Source organism: Sinocyclocheilus rhinocerous, unplaced genomic scaffold, assembly GCF_001515625.1.
Source record: "Sinocyclocheilus rhinocerous isolate Xijiao unplaced genomic scaffold, SAMN03320098_v1.1 scaffold2164, whole genome shotgun sequence".
Classification (NCBI taxonomy): domain Eukaryota; kingdom Metazoa; phylum Chordata; class Actinopteri; order Cypriniformes; family Cyprinidae; genus Sinocyclocheilus; species Sinocyclocheilus rhinocerous.
Window position 1 is genome coordinate 98,787 of NW_015652161.1, and position 15,927 is coordinate 114,713.

The window sequence follows — 15,927 nt, forward strand, 5'->3', positions numbered from 1 at the left end:
GTGTGTGTGTGTGTGTGTGTGTGTGAGTGAGTGTGAGTGTGTGTGTGTGTGTGTGAGAGAGTGTGAGTGTGTGTCAGTGTGTGAGTGTGAGTGTGTGAGTGTATGTGTGTGTGAGAGAGTGAGTTTATGTGTGAGTGTGTGTGTGTCTGTGTGTGTGCATGTGTCATTTATGCTGATTTATATACGGAAATATATATATAAAAAAACTCATTGTATTATCATAGTATATGTTTTATTGTAATATGGTAAAGAATTATTGAATCACGGTAATGACAATGAAAATAAAAAAATGTAGTGGTCAAAAAAATAACATCTGGATGTGTTACTGTAATGAAAATGAGGGTTTTTGCATTAATAAGGCATGTGAAAAATCATGAAAAAATGTCAATTAAAAACTTAATTGACCTAAAAAAAATTTCATGAGTCTCCCATTGAGACCTGTGCAAGTTCATAAATGATGTTTTATGCCACTGATCTGTTGTGTCAGATGCATCATACTGGGAAACACCCAATCAAGCATTCAGACGTATCAGAAGACGTATCAGAAGCGGGCAACTCACCTTTATGACCCATCATAACAGCCAGATGAAGGGGGGTGTTTCCTGTAAGACAGACAATACTGAGTCATTTACAACCGGGACAAACCCAAACTGAGCAATCATTCAGCACAACTGCAAAAATGCGTCTGTATAGCTTTTATTCATTTTAATTTCAGTTTTGTTAATCACAATTATAAGACCTCTGTTATGCATGTGCAGAGAAGCAGTTTGATATGATATGAGAATGAAAACAGGTAACACATGTTAGTGAATCAAACGAACCGGCTCAGGAGAATGACATTAATCATGACTGATTCAAAATCCATCACACAGATAAAACCTGAAATGAATGCTAGCTTTGGTGTTGTCCGTCACAGACAAAACATGCAGAATTACAAGATCCAAGCAAACTAGTTTTCCATTATTGTCATAATTATTATGGTTCTCGACCGTGTTTCTGAGTCATCGAGGCTCTAGATCATCAAGATTCTGGATTACTGTGGTTCATAATCTGAATAAAAACAGTTCTAGATCCTCCTCATGATTCTGATTTATTAAGATTCTCTGTCACCATATTTGGTTCTAGATAAGCATGTTTCTGTATTATTATACTCTAAATAATAATAACAGGTCTAGAGCACTTTGGCTGTGAATTGTTATAATTCTCTATCACCATATTTTTGAGGCATTATGGCTCATAATAATTATGGCTCTGAATAACAACAACAGTTCTAGATCACCACAACTCTGGATCACTATTCTTGATTACCATGTTTTTAAGTCATTAAGGCTCTAGATCAGCATGATTTAAATTATTATGAATCTGAATAATAATAGTTCTAGAACATCGTGATTCTGGACCAAATTTTTGAGGCATTATGGTTCTAGATAAGCATGTCTGTATAGTCTGTATAACTAAGACTCTGAATAATAATAGCTCTAGATCACTGTGGCTGTGGATTATTATGATTGTCGATCACCACATTTTTGAGTCATTATGGCTCCAAACATAATAAGCATGGCTCTGAACAATAACAACAGTTCTAGATCACCAAGATTCTAGATCATGATTCTTGACCACCATGCTGTTGAGTCATTAAGGCTCTAGATCAGCATGACTCCGGATTAATATGAATCTGAATACGAACAGTTCTAGATCAGTGTGATTCTGGATTGTCATGGTTCTTGATTATCACATTTAGACATTTAGGTTCTAGATCAGAATACTCTGGATTACTATGATTCTCAATCACCCTATTTTTCAGTTCTTAAGGTTGTAGATCAGCATGATTCTAGATTATCATGGTTCTCAATTACAATGTTTTCTATCATTATGGTTCTAAATTACAATAATTACAGCTCTGAATAATAGTTCTAGATCATCATAGCTCTGGATTATTATGATTCACAGTCACCATGTTTTTGAGTCATTAAGGCTCTAAATCAACACGTTTCTGTATTATTAAGACTCTGAAAGATAATAGCTCAAAATCAACATGATTCTGGATGATTATGATTGTCAATCACCGTCTCTAATCTGAATAATAACGGTTCTAGATCATCATGCTTGTGGTTTATTAGAACAATCAATCACCATGTTTTTGAGTTATTAAGGTTGTAGATTAGCATGATTTCATATTATTATGGTTCTCAATTACAATGCTTTGTATCATTATGGTTTCTTAATTATAATAATTATGGCTCTGAATGATAATAGTTCTAAATCTACACAATTCTGGATTATCATAGTTCTTGATCACCATGTTTTTGAGTTATTAAGGATCCAAATCAACATGTTTCTGGATTATTATGACGCTAAATGATAATAGTTCTAAATCTACAAGATTCTGGATTATTATGATTGTCAATCACCATCTCTAATCTGAATAATAACGGTTCTAGATCATCATGCTTGTGGTTTATTATCACCATGTTTTTGAGTCATTAAGGCTCTAAATCAGCATTATTCCAGATAATATGATTCTGAAAAATATCCTATTTTTAGATCACCACGGTTGTGGATTATTATGATTCTCAATCACCATGTATAATCTGAATAATAACGGTTCTAGATCATCATGTTTTTGAGTCATTATGGTATTAAATCAGCATGAATCCAGATATTATGATTCTGAAAAATAACCTATTTCTAGATCACCACGGTTGTGAATTATTGTGATTCTCAATCAGCATGAATAATCTGAATAATAACGGTTCTAGATGATCATGCTTGTGGATTATTAGGACACCCGATCACCATGTTTTTGGGTCATTACGGCTCTAGATCAGCATGATTCCAGATATTATGATTTTGAAAAATAACCTATTTCTAGATCACCACGGTTGTGGATTATTATGATTCTCAATCACCATGAATAATCTGAATAATAACGGTTCTAGGTGATCGTGCTTGTGGATTATCAGGACACTCGATCAGCTCTGAATAATGTCAGGTCTCTCTCACCGTGCAGGTCTTTCTGCGCGATGTTCTGCGTCCGGATGAGCGATGACAGCCTCCGCACGTCTCCCCGGAACACGCACTCATGCACGGGATACGCGCCGTCAGTGTCGCCGTGGTTCTGGTTCTGCTGCGAGCTGGAGCGGAGGATCTTGTGGTTGCCGCCGCTGAGGATCTTGCTGCCCCGGTTGGCTTTGGTCGGCCCGGTGGCCGCCGGCTCCTCGTCCGGCTCCAGCAGATCCAAACCCGCCTTGCGCTCTTTGCGCACCGAGCGGATCTTCTCTCCCGTCATATTTACACAGATGAACGGTGGAAAACAGCAGCCCGCACAACATGAACACTGTCCGGTGACTCAACGGAGACGGACGGGAATGAAACACGCACCGGAGCGACGCATCGAACGGTAAACAAACGACACACACTCACACACTCTACGAGGAAGAGCCATCTGCCATCTTCCGCTCGCAGTCTCGCGAGAATCACGGGCGGGCGTAGTGAACGCAGCGCGGAGTCTCGCGAGAATGAGGGGACTCGCCCTCATGCATCGAAACAATCCTCGACTCTCGCGAGAATGGCGTGCGGGGAGACTGGAGAGATTGGCTAGTCTCGCGAGAGTGAGTAAGATGTCACCTTGTTCAGTCATTGAAGGTATTTTATTAGGGAAAACAGCTAATAAGATATATGATGATTTTATTACATTTGTAAAAGAAACTAACTTATATAAAAGAATATAGCCTTTTTGATTGTAATTTTATTTGTTTTGTTTAAATTTCTAGTTTGTTTATTTGTTTTGCTGGGTTTTTATGTTTGATTTTGTGCTACAAGCAAAAGCCTGATCCAGCAGTTAAGCTGCCACAACTATATGAAAGAGGATGGATTTCTGTAGATACTTTCTCATAAATATTTTGAATATTGTGCCGTTTTACTTTGCATTGGTCTTGATATCTGTTTTTTTTTTTTGTTTTGTTTTGTTTTGTTTTGTTTTGTTTTGTTTAGTTTAGGGATTTTTTACTCTTTCATTTGTATTCAAGTAAAGGTAAAACAATCCTAAATCAAATATTTTAAAAAGAAATCCATGTGAATTAATATTTTATTATTATCATTATATTATATTGAGAAATAAAATTAATATATTAAAGACTTATTTTTGGCATTTTTGCCTTTAATTAGACATGAATGTTTATTTATTAGTAAATTATTATTATTATTATTATTATTATTATTATTATATTGAGAAATAAAATCAATATATTGAATATTTATTTTTAGCATTTTATGCCTTTATTTAGACAGGATTTATTTATTTATTATTACATTATATTATATATTTTAATATATAATATATATTATATATGATATATATTATTATTTTTATTAGTATAAATACTTCGAAATAAATTCAACATATTACAGATTTATTTTTGTCATTTTTTGCTTTTATTTAGACAGGATTTTTTATTTATTAGTAAATTATTAATAATAATAATAATAATAATATACTGAGAAATAAAATCAATATATTGAAGATTTATTTTTTGTCATTTTTTGCTTTTATTTAGACAGGATTTTTTATTTATTAGTAAATTATTAATAATAATAATAATAATAATAATATACTGAGAAATAAAATCAACATATTACAGATTTATTTTTGTCATTTTTTGCCTTTATTTAGACAGGATTTGTTATTTATTATTAAATGATGCAATATTTCATATATATTGCGGAATAAAATCACTGTATTGAAGATTTAGGACCCACACGGACCACATATACATTCATTGTAAAGGTATTAAAATCCTAAATAAAACATAATGGAGAAATTCAAGTGAAAATGTGACGTGACCTCTACCTCTTAATAAAGAAGAATAACTAAAGTGCTGCTCTGATCTGTATGCCACACACACACAGAAACAGTATTGCTCTTGCTGTAGTCTCAGGAGTGCTGATTGTCTGCGTCACACTGAAGCGATGGCGTGTAAGAACACAGCAAGAGCGAGTGTGTTGTGTGTGACCCGCGAGTGACCGCAGCAGCTCAGATCAGACACACGCGCTCCTGAATCACAGCACATCCATGGAGGCTTGACATCACCCGCTGATCATGACATCTGCTAATAAGTGAGTCTGCTTCATTTCATATCCACGGGATCTCATCGCTGCTGTTAGATGCCAGACTCTACATTTGACTTCATTAATTCAGTTCTTGAGAAAGCAGAGACGCTCTGATCAAGTTACAGCAGTCTCATTCACATGCCACTGGAGTTTCTTCATATCTTCTGCTTCCATGTTTATTTCAGGGTCATTTTGTTGAGTGTTTTTGTCAATTTTAATCAATTTTTGTTGTTTTTTTAAATATGTCTATATTGTTTATTATGATTTTTATTTCAGTTTTAGTTTTAGTCGTCAACTTAAACTAAATAAAAATGAGAAACGTTGCATTGGCAATGTTGAAAAACGATTTTTTTTTAAAAATGTTTTATTTAATTTCATTTAATGTGTATTTTATTTCAGTGTTTTTTATGGTTTTATTTTAAAATGAGTTTTTTTTTTCAGTTTTAGTTTTAGTCGTCAACTTTAAATAAAAATGAGAAACGTCACATTGGCAATTTTGAAAAAATGTGTTTTTTATTTTTATTATTTTTATAATTTTTTATTTCAGTTTTAGTTTTAGTCGTCAACTTTAAATAAAAATGAGAAGCGTCGCATTGGCAATGTTGAAAAACGAGTTTTTAATTTTTATTATTTTTATTATTTTTTATTTCAGTTTTAGTTTTAGTCGTCAACTTCAACCAAATAAAAATGAGAAAACGTTGCATTGGCAATGTTGAAAAAACTAGTTTTTTATTTTAAATTTAAATTTTTTTTATGTTTTATTTAATTTCATTTAATGTGTATTTTATTTCAATGTTTGTTATGGTTTTAGTCGACTATAATAACCCTACTGAGCACATTTGAGCTGAAAATGAATTCTGAAATGTTTATTTTGACACGAAGCTCTGAGTAAAAGTGTAGTTTACACAAATGTGAAATGTGTTTCTGTTCAAATACTATGTTTGATGAGCAGGTTTCACGGCCCGTGTTCTTCTGCTGGTTTCTCTATTATTGAGAAGCTATTGTAAGAGCCTGTGAACCGTGTGTGTGTTCATTGTGTTGTGTTACTCCAGCACTCTCTGGCTGTTTTCACCTCACACCTAACATGCTCACAAGTGTGATCCTTCATTGGGTTCAGTGTGCCACCAGTGTTTAAAGGGACAGTACACCCAAAAATGAGAATTCTGTCATCGTTTCCTCTCTACATCTTCTTTTGTGTTGAACAGAAGAAAGAAACTCATACAGGTTTAAAACAACTGATGACAGAACTCTCCTTTTTGGGTGAACTATTCCTCTAACGTCTTTAAATGAAGGATGATTCAAGCACATGTATAAAGATGTGAAACTCTGGTGTATTCTTCCATCAGAATGTGCAGAATTCTGCTGTGGGATGATGGATAATCAACAGAGAAGAACTGTTCATGTGAGTAAACAAGCACTTCTTCAGTTATTTAGAACTGTGTGTGTATGAGCAGATTGTAGAAGTACAATGTCCTTCAGTGTAAACATCCTTAAATCAAGATTCATTTACTGAAGGCACAAAATGACTCATGATATGAAGTCTTGTTTTCTGAAAAGTTTATGACTAAAACAAGAATACCTGTCATATGGTAGCCTATATAAAATGACAACTCTCAATCATTCTCGCTGATAGTTATTAATAATTAAATGAATAATTAATTAAAATCTAGTCATTTAGCATCTCCAGTAAATGTTTCTTGATCTATGAGTGTTTAGGTGCTTGTAACAGAAAACCAGACAAAGATACTGAGCAATAAAATCATTTTTAGCAGCATTAAAGAAGGTATTATACGATACGATACGACTAAATTATGAAAAATACAAACTAATTACCCATGATGCACTGCTTTGTGCACCTGTGAATATATGTCAATTCATATTATTTATTATTATTATTATTATTATAGATATTACTGAATAAAATTAATATATTGAAGACTTATTTTTTGGCATTTTTGCCTTTATTTCGATAGGAATTTGTATTTATTAGTAAATTATTATTATTATTATATTGAGAAATAAAATCAATATATTGGATATTTATTTTTGGCGTTTTTTTTGCTTTTATTTAGACAGGAATTTTTATTTATTATTAAATTATGTAATGTTTTATATATATTGCGGAATAAAATCACTGTATTGAATATTTATTTTTATACTGGCGTGTATATGACGGACCACATATACATTCATTGTAAAGCAAGAATAATCCTAAATAAAATATTTTTAAAAAAGATTAATATATGTGAAAATGTGAAGTGACCTCTCTTAATAAAAAATAATAAATTACACTAAATAACAAATCAACTGAAACTCTCTTATATCCTACACAACAGAAACATTATTGCTGATTATTAATGTTATTTCTCATGAGTGAGTCAAATTTTGACTTATTAAACTGACACGACAAAAGATGAATATTGGCTGGCAGACTCAAGGGAGAAAGATCACGCCATTATTCGGGTTTTTAGTTTAATCTGAGGATTAAAGAAAAAATGTTAAGCCTGCAATCGATCAAATGGAAAACCTCAGTAATCAAACGCAGGTCTGCTATTGCTAAAGAAGCGTGATTTGTGTGTTTGCTTCAGATGGCCTCGAGTGCAGCTGATGAGGAGCCTCAGCCTGGAGACCTGATCGAGATCTTCAGACCGGCCTATCAGCACTGGGCTCTTTACCTGGGAGACGGATACATCATCAACCTCACACCTGTCGGTCCGTGCCACCAGCCCCCACACTCTCTCACTCCGCCTCAGTGTATTTCAAGTAGTGCTGTCAAACCATTCATCGCATCCTAAATAAAGCTTTTTGTTTACATGCTATATGTGTGTGTATTATGTATGCATAAATACAAACACAAACACATGCATGTATATATTTCAGAAAAGCATGTGACCCTGGAGCACAAAACCATTCATAAGGGTCAATTTTTTTAAATTGAGATTTATGCATCAGCTGATGCAATGATGCAACTATTTGAAAATCTGGAATCTGAGGGTGCAAAAAAATCTAAATATTGAGAAAATCATCTTTAAAGTTGTTAAAATTAAGTTCTTAGCAATGCATATTACTAATCAAAAATTAAGTTTTGATATATTTACAGTAGGAGATTTACAAAATATCTTCATGGAACATGATCTTTACTTAATATCCTAATGATTTTTGGCATAAAAGAGAAATCAATAATTTTGACTAATACAATGTATTGTTGGCTATGGCTACAAATATACCCCAGCGACTTAACACTGCTTTTGTGCTGCAGGGTCACTTATTTTCTTGACCTGGTTATATGCAATAATTCAAATACACAGATCTTAAATGTTTTTTGAGGGCAGATGTGGACTAAACGTCTCTGTCTGTGTTGTCCTCGGGGCAGACGAGAGTCCGGCCGCAGCTGTGTCCAGTGTGAAGTCCGTGTTCAGCCGGAAGGCCGTGGTCCGCATGCAGCTCCTGAAGGAGGTCGTGGGAGGAGATTCATACCGGATCAATAATAAATATGATGACAATCACACGCCGCTGGCCGTGTCGGAGATCATCCAGCGAGCGCAGCTGCTCATTGGACAGGAGCTGTCATATGACCTGCTGGGAAGCAACTGTGAGCACTTCGTCACTCTCCTGCGCTACGGCGAGGCAGTGTCTGAGCAGGTCTAGTGCTCTTCTTTTGTCTCTGTGTGCACAACACAAACACTGGGTTACTAGCACACTTCTTATGGGGCATGTGCTGGGAGTCTGGTGTTCAGCCAGTACCATGGTATATGTAAAAGACTCTGTAAAACATGCTGTTTCAACTTAAAAAAAGTAAGTGTTTGTGCTGCCTAACTTGAAATGTGAAGTGGATATTTAAGTTATCTTAAGTTAAATCCAGGAAAGTTATTTTAAAGTTAAATTCTAAGCTGTGACAGCTTATTAAATTTTTTTTAACCATTGAATAAGTTTTTTTGACATTTTATTAGTTTCTGTTTCAAGTGAGCTCCTCGGAACTCTCAGAATTAACTCAGAATCAGAATAAACGCAGAATTGTGAGATATAACTTACAATTCCAAAAAAAAGAATTGCGAGATGTAAACATAGAATTGCGATATAAATAAAGAGTTGTGAGATAAAAATGTGCAATTCTAAGAAAAAAGTCAGAATTGTGAGATGTAAACGTAGAAGTGTGAGATATAACTTACAATTCCCAAAAAAATTATTGCGAGATGTAAACGTAGAATTGTGAGATATAACTTACAATTCCAAAAAAAAAGAATTGCGAGATGTAAACGTAGAATTGTGAGATATAACTTACAATTCCAAAAAAAAGAATTGCGAGATGTAAACGTAGAATTGTGAGATATAACTTACAATTCAAAAAAAATTATTGCGAGATGTAAACGTAGAATTGTGAGATGTAACTTACAATTCCAAAAAAATAATTGCGAGATGTAAACGTAGAAGTGTGAGATATAACTTACAATTCCAAAAAAAATTATTGCGAGATGTAAACGTAGAATTGTGAGATACAACTTACAATTCCCAAAAAAATTATTGCGAGATGTAAACGTAGAATTGAGATATAACTTACAATTCCAAAAAAAGAATTGCGAGATGTAAACGTAGAATTGTGAGATATAACTTACAATTCCAAAAAAAGAATTGCGAGATGTAAACGTAGAATTGTGAGATATAACTTACAATTCCAAAAAAAGAATTGCGAGATGTAAACGTAGAATTGTGAGATATAACTTACAATTCCAAAAAAAGAATTGCGAGATGTAAACGTAGAATTGTGAGATAAATATGTTCAATTCTAAGAAAAAAAGTCAGAAGTGCGAGATGTAAACTTTGAATTTGAGGTTTACACTTATCTTTGCAAGATATAAACTGAGAATTGCGAGATGTAAATTTACGAATGTGAGACTTAAACTTAGAATAGCAACATATAAACTTAGATTTGAAACCTAAACTTGCAATGAATTGTGAGATATAAACCTAGAATTGTAAGAAAAAAATTGTAATTCTGAAATCAGAAGTGACAATTACCTTTTTGTATTTTTAATTTTTTTCTATCTTGTGGAGAAAACAAAAATGCTACTGATTCGGGACATGCATTATGACAAAGATGCTGTCTAGTTAGACGAGTATCTAAGATATAAATACTGTCACAGATGAATGTGCCAATCAGTCAGCATGCCATCAAATACACTGTAACTTTCTCTCATGCATACTGATCATCATGAGACATCATTTGATATTTTGCTGCTGTAATCTGTTGATCTCATACAGTGTGTGATTGTGTGTTGGCAGGCGTCACGAGCCATAGGCGCCATCAGTTTAGTGACGGCTGCAGCGAGTGCTTTCTCAGTGCTGGGACTGATCAACACACGCTCCAGAAACAGACCCTTCTAGAGCCACTCAAGATGACAAAACAGCTTTTACCAGTTAATGTCCTCTATGTACTCACATCTTTAGGTTGAAAAGTTGTTGTGTGTTCAAATGGAATTAACTCTTGCTGTGACAACTTGATATAGTATTCAAAGAATTGAAATAAAAGTGTAGTAAACTAGGATTTTGTCTGTATAAAGGAAATACTTTTAAATATAATTATATAAAAATATCTAATTATTATAATTATTTAAAATTTAAATAAATGATTTAATTATTTATATTTTGTAATATATCATTTATAAATAATAATTACATTATATAAGTAAATAAAAATATTAGTGCTGCCAATTAATCGCGATCACATCCAAAATAAAAGTTTTTGTTTACATATATGTATGTGTGCTGTGTATATTTATTATATATATATATATATATATACACACACAAATATAAATTAGATGAATATAAATAGACATGTAAATACAAGTAAATATTTTTAAAATATATACTGTATGTGTGTGTATTTATATATACATAATATACACAGAACACACACATATATTATGCAAACAAAAACTTTTATTTTGTATGCGATTAATCGTTTGACAGCACTATTTATGATATTTTGAAAATATTAAAGGGATAGTTCTGTCATTATTTGGGGGGTGTTTACACAACACCGTTTTCAACTCAAAACAGAAAACTTTTATGCGTTTCAGCCGTTTATTTACATGAAAATTGCACTTTGCGGGACTAAAAACGCGAATTTTTGAAAATTAGTTTCAAAGTGTAAGTTTTTGGGAACTGTACTGCTATCGTCTCCATATAAAATACAACAATATAAGCATGTGTGATGTTTCAGGGACATCGCCACCTACTGGCTGGGCATTAATAATACAGCATTTCTAGTCATTTTTGTGGATCTGTGTGACCGGGGATCATTTCGAAAACGTCATGTGTACAAAACTTTTCTGTTTTTATGTAATTGTACCCTTGCTCACTCTGATGTGCTTCTGAACCTGTATGCGTTTCTTTTTTCAGCTGAACACAAAAGAAGATATTTTGAAGAATGTGGGAAACCAAACAGCTGCTGGTAGCCATTGACTTGTATAGTATTTTTTTCTCCATACTATGGAAGTCAATGGGGAGCAGCAAACAGAATTCTAATTTTTGAGTGAACTGTCTCTTTAAGTGATTAAAAACACAGCACAACACATATTAGAAAGAACTGTTTTTAATTGCAAACTTTACACGTACAAAAAGTTGAAAACAACAGTCTAGGCAGCTGTGTGTGGAATCCGCGCCAGTGCTGATTGGTCGGCTGAAGTGTGACGGAGCAGCTGATTGGTCGGCTCAGGTGCTGTGTGTGGCCTGCTGCATGATGACGGAGCAGAGACTCAGTAACTGCAGATACTCATCTGCGCCGTCTGCCAGACACTTATCCACCTCCTGAAACACACAAACACTGTGTCAAAACCTCACGATACGATATTATTGCTATATTTAAAAAGAAAAAAAAAAAGACTAATGAAAAATTGGGGGAAAAAATGAAATTTTTGTACAATTTAAAGTTAAATTATTCTAATGCACTTAGAGAGTTCAGAATGAAGAGCTGCGACCCATGTTCTTAACTAAGAAAACTTAAGTCAGAAAAAGTCAGTGAATTGACTTGTAGCTGAACTTTAAAGGAGACTCAGCCCTCTTTTTATTTGTGATCTACTGTCTCAGTCTAAATTACACTCACACTGCTGTTTTAGGAAGATAAACTAATTAGTATAATAATAATAACAACTAGATAAAAAAGTTCGTCAAGACAAACTTTAGGTTGGCTTGAGAAAGCCTAGACTGAAAGTTTAAAGCAGTTGTAAAAGCCTGAAATTTGAAAATTTAGATAGATTAGATAGATGTTGATAACATGTTTCTAGCATGATTAGCATGTTTTTAAGCGTGATTAGCCTGTTACTAGCATATTTCTGGCATGATTAGCAATTTACTAGCATGTTACTAGCAAGATTAGCAAGTTACTAGCATGTTTCTAGCATGATTAGCATGCTACTAGCATGTTTCTAACATGATTAGCAAGTGACTAGCATGTTGCTAGCATGATTAGTAAGTGACTAGCATGTCATTAGCATGATTAGCATGTTTCTAGCATGATTAACATGTTACTAGCATGTCGCTAGCATGTTACTAGCATGTCGCTAGCATGATTAGCAAGTGACTAGCATGTTGTTAGCATGATTAGCAAGTTTCTAGTATGATTAGCATACTTCTTTCCTAATTTCTACACTTGAGAGAGATATTGTGAATCTGGACTGCATTTAAACCGCTAGCTGTCAGCGATTCATGCTGCACTTTAAGCTTTTATTTAGAAGGAAAACTCCAGCTTCAGTGAAAACAGGATTACAAAAACACGTCTCACTACAAATCTAGTGAAACGCTGTCATCATCTGCCGTGAAAATAAAGCATAACTGGTGTCTGCTGCGTTCCCAAACGCGCGCTAAACTCACAGCAGGTGAAATAAAGGAGTGGACTGCATTCATTCAGAATGAAGAGCTGCGACCCATGTTCTTAACTAAGAAAACTTAAGTCAGAAAAAGTCAGTGAATTGACTTGTAGCTGAACTTTAAAGGAGACTCAGCCCTCTTTTTATTTGTGATCTACTGTCTCAGTCTAAATTACACTCACACTGCTGTTTTAGGAAGATAAACTAATTAGTATAATAATAATAACAACTAGATAAAAAAGTTCGTCAAGACAAACTTTAGGTTGGCTTGAGAAAGCCTAGACTGAAAGTTTAAAGCAGTTGTAAAAGCCTGAAATTTGAAAATTTAGATAGATTAGATAGATGTTGATAACATGTTTCTAGCATGATTAGCATGTTTTTAAGCGTGATTAGCCTGTTACTAGCATATTTCTGGCATGATTAGCAATTTACTAGCATGTTACTAGCAAGATTAGCAAGTTACTAGCATGTTTCTAGCATGATTAGCATGCTACTAGCATGTTTCTAACATGATTAGCAAGTGACTAGCATGTTGCTAGCATGATTAGTAAGTGACTAGCATGTCATTAGCATGATTAGCATGTTTCTAGCATGATTAACATGTTACTAGCATGTCGCTAGCATGTTACTAGCATGTCGCTAGCATGATTAGCAAGTGACTAGCATGTTGTTAGCATGATTAGCAAGTTTCTAGTATGATTAGCATACTTCTTTCCTAATTTCTACACTTGAGAGAGATATTGTGAATCTGGACTGCATTTAAACCGCTAGCTGTCAGCGATTCATGCTGCACTTTAAGCTTTTATTTAGAAGGAAAACTCCAGCTTCAGTGAAAACAGGATTACAAAAACACGTCTCACTACAAATCTAGTGAAACGCTGTCATCATCTGCCGTGAAAATAAAGCATAACTGGTGTCTGCTGCGTTCCCAAACGCGCGCTAAACTCACAGCAGGTGAAATAAAGGAGTGGACTGCATTCATTCAGTGTGAACGAGTCGCTCTGAGACGCAGAAAACACCGGATCACGAGCTGATCGTCTGAACCAAGTGTGTGCTTCACTTTGAGACAGACTTGATGAAGAGATGAAGCATATTGTGCTTTCGGTTTGAGATACTGTGCCAAAGCATAATGACCCAAAACACAACTTTAAACACCTCTTATGTTAGAATAAGAAGTTTAAATATATTTTAAAAACTACACACACCTATCGTTTCATATCGTCATGTGACCGTGATAATATCGTTACATCGCTAACAAACACACAAAACTTCACACCCGTCTCTGCAGACTTACAGCCATCTTCTGTGTGATGACGGATTTCTGTTTATCGCTCAGCTTCTCGTCGATGATGACGTCGTGTAACTGGTTGAGGACGTTGGTGGCGGCGTATCCCTCATCGATCATGTCCTGCACAAATCAAGAGCGGGATTATGGATCAGAGCTGCAGAGCTGCAGAGAAACCCCTCACAGATGACTGACCTTCACAGCGAGCTCCAGCTTCTCAAACGTGCCTCTGTAAGAGATCTGGAGGAGCGTCTCGATCACTTTGGGTGGAACCACCTGGAAAAGACAGTCTGAGTGTTGAGATGCTGTATTGAGAGACGCTCGATCTCCATCAGGAAGGTTCTCTCACCCCAGCGATCTCGATGATGATCTGCTCAGTGATCTCTTGCTCGGCGTGGAGTCTGGCGGCGCTCTGGAGATAAGTTATGGCTTTCCTGAGATCTCCCTCCGACACGCTCACCAGAGCCTCGATGCCCTGACACACACACGTTTGCCAAAACATTTACTCAGTTTACACCACTTACCTGTTATTTGTAGCAGTATTTTATCGGTCAAACATTATAAAGACAAGTGTGAACAGTAATTGGAATTTTTTCCCAATATCACAACAAAAATAAATGAATAAAAACAACAAAACATTAAACAGATTTGTAAAATAAACCAAAAATAATAAATAAATTTCAATAATGATTAAATAAAAAATGAAAAAAAAAAAAAATTAAATAAAAAAAAGTACATTAAAAATTTGTAAAATTTTAAAAGAATATATATATTTGTATGAAAAGTGTGAGCAGTAATTGGGATTTTCCCATTACCAACAAAAATAAAGAAATATTAAATAAAATTAAAGTGAATAAATTAATTCATTAAAATTATTTTAATTACATTTTTTAAAAAAGTAAATAAAAAATAAGTAAAATAAGATTAAAAATAAATAAAATAATTAAAAAAAACTTTTAAATGAAGATATATTTCTGTGAAAAGTGTGAACAGTAATTGGGATTTTTCCATTACCAACAAAAATAAAAATAATTAAAGAAATATTACATAAAATTAAACAATAGATGAATAAAATAAATTTAAAATAAATTTAAAATAATGCAAATAAAAGTTTAAAAAAAGAAAGAAAAAAACACTAAAAAAAAAAAAAGTAAAAGATTAAATAAAATAAATGAAAAATGTATTTTAAAAAATACAAATAAAAGAAAAAATTAAATATGTAAAATAAAAATAAAATAAATAAAAAATTCGTTAGTTTGTCAGATACTGTGCCAAAAGCATAATGACCCAAAACACAACTTTAAACACCTTTTATGTTAGAATAAGAAGTTTAAATATATTTTAAAAACTACACACACCTATCGTTTCATATCGTCATGTGACCGCGATAATACCGAGACAGTTTTGTTACCGTGATATTAATAACATCGTTACATCCCTAACAAACAACACTGAACACAATGAATAACATAAATGAAAGATTTATTTAAAAAAAATACAAAGAAAAGAAAAATTTTTGAAAAAAGTAAAATTAAAAATGTAAAATATTCAATAAAAAAATGAATAAAATAAATGAAAAATTCATTTAAAAAAATACAAATAAAAAAAAAAAAAAAAAAAGTAAAATTAAAAAAGTAAAAAATGAAATTTTTTTTTTCTTTTTAG

General features: G+C 33.5%; 3 protein-coding genes across 5 annotated transcripts in view; 1 reads left to right on the top strand and 2 right to left on the bottom strand.

Moving 5' to 3' along the window:
• The window catches only part of ankrd13c (ankyrin repeat domain 13C), a 20,851-nt gene extending 17,378 nt beyond the window's left edge, over positions 1 to 3,473 (bottom strand). The window contains exons 1-2 of the mRNA XM_016519521.1: positions 3,004 to 3,473; positions 561 to 602 (exon numbers count right to left, since the gene is read on the bottom strand). Coding sequence (XP_016375007.1) covers positions 561 to 602; positions 3,004 to 3,289 — 328 coding nt within the window. The 5' untranslated portion in view covers positions 3,290 to 3,473. The remainder of the gene's footprint in view (positions 1 to 560; positions 603 to 3,003) is intronic.
• Positions 3,474 to 3,601: 128 nt separating this feature from the next.
• plaat1 (phospholipase A and acyltransferase 1) lies at positions 3,602 to 10,543 on the top strand. 2 transcript variants are annotated; one of them, XM_016519522.1, is made up of 5 exons: positions 3,602 to 3,645; positions 6,456 to 6,511; positions 7,698 to 7,821; positions 8,483 to 8,751; positions 10,390 to 10,543. In XM_016519522.1, the coding sequence occupies exons 1-5, from the start codon at positions 3,621 to 3,623 to the stop codon at positions 10,489 to 10,491; spliced, it is 576 nt and encodes a 191-aa protein (XP_016375008.1). In that variant the 5' UTR covers positions 3,602 to 3,620; the 3' UTR covers positions 10,492 to 10,543. The 2 variants fall into 2 exon arrangements, with proteins under 2 accessions (XP_016375008.1, XP_016375009.1); XM_016519523.1 differs by lacking the exon at positions 3,602 to 3,645 and adding an exon at positions 5,003 to 5,115 and having other exon boundaries at positions 10,390 to 10,537.
• Positions 10,544 to 11,720: 1,177 nt separating this feature from the next.
• rfc4 (replication factor C (activator 1) 4) overlaps positions 11,721 to 15,927 on the bottom strand; it is a 12,724-nt gene continuing 8,517 nt past the window's right edge. For both annotated transcript variants that reach the window (XM_016519528.1, XM_016519526.1), the window contains exons 8-11: positions 14,612 to 14,737; positions 14,458 to 14,538; positions 14,272 to 14,385; positions 11,721 to 11,919 (exon numbers count right to left, since the gene is read on the bottom strand). In XM_016519528.1, the coding sequence (XP_016375014.1) occupies positions 11,824 to 11,919; positions 14,272 to 14,385; positions 14,458 to 14,538; positions 14,612 to 14,737 (417 nt within the window). In that variant the 3' untranslated portion in view covers positions 11,721 to 11,823. The remainder of the gene's footprint in view (positions 11,920 to 14,271; positions 14,386 to 14,457; positions 14,539 to 14,611; positions 14,738 to 15,927) is intronic.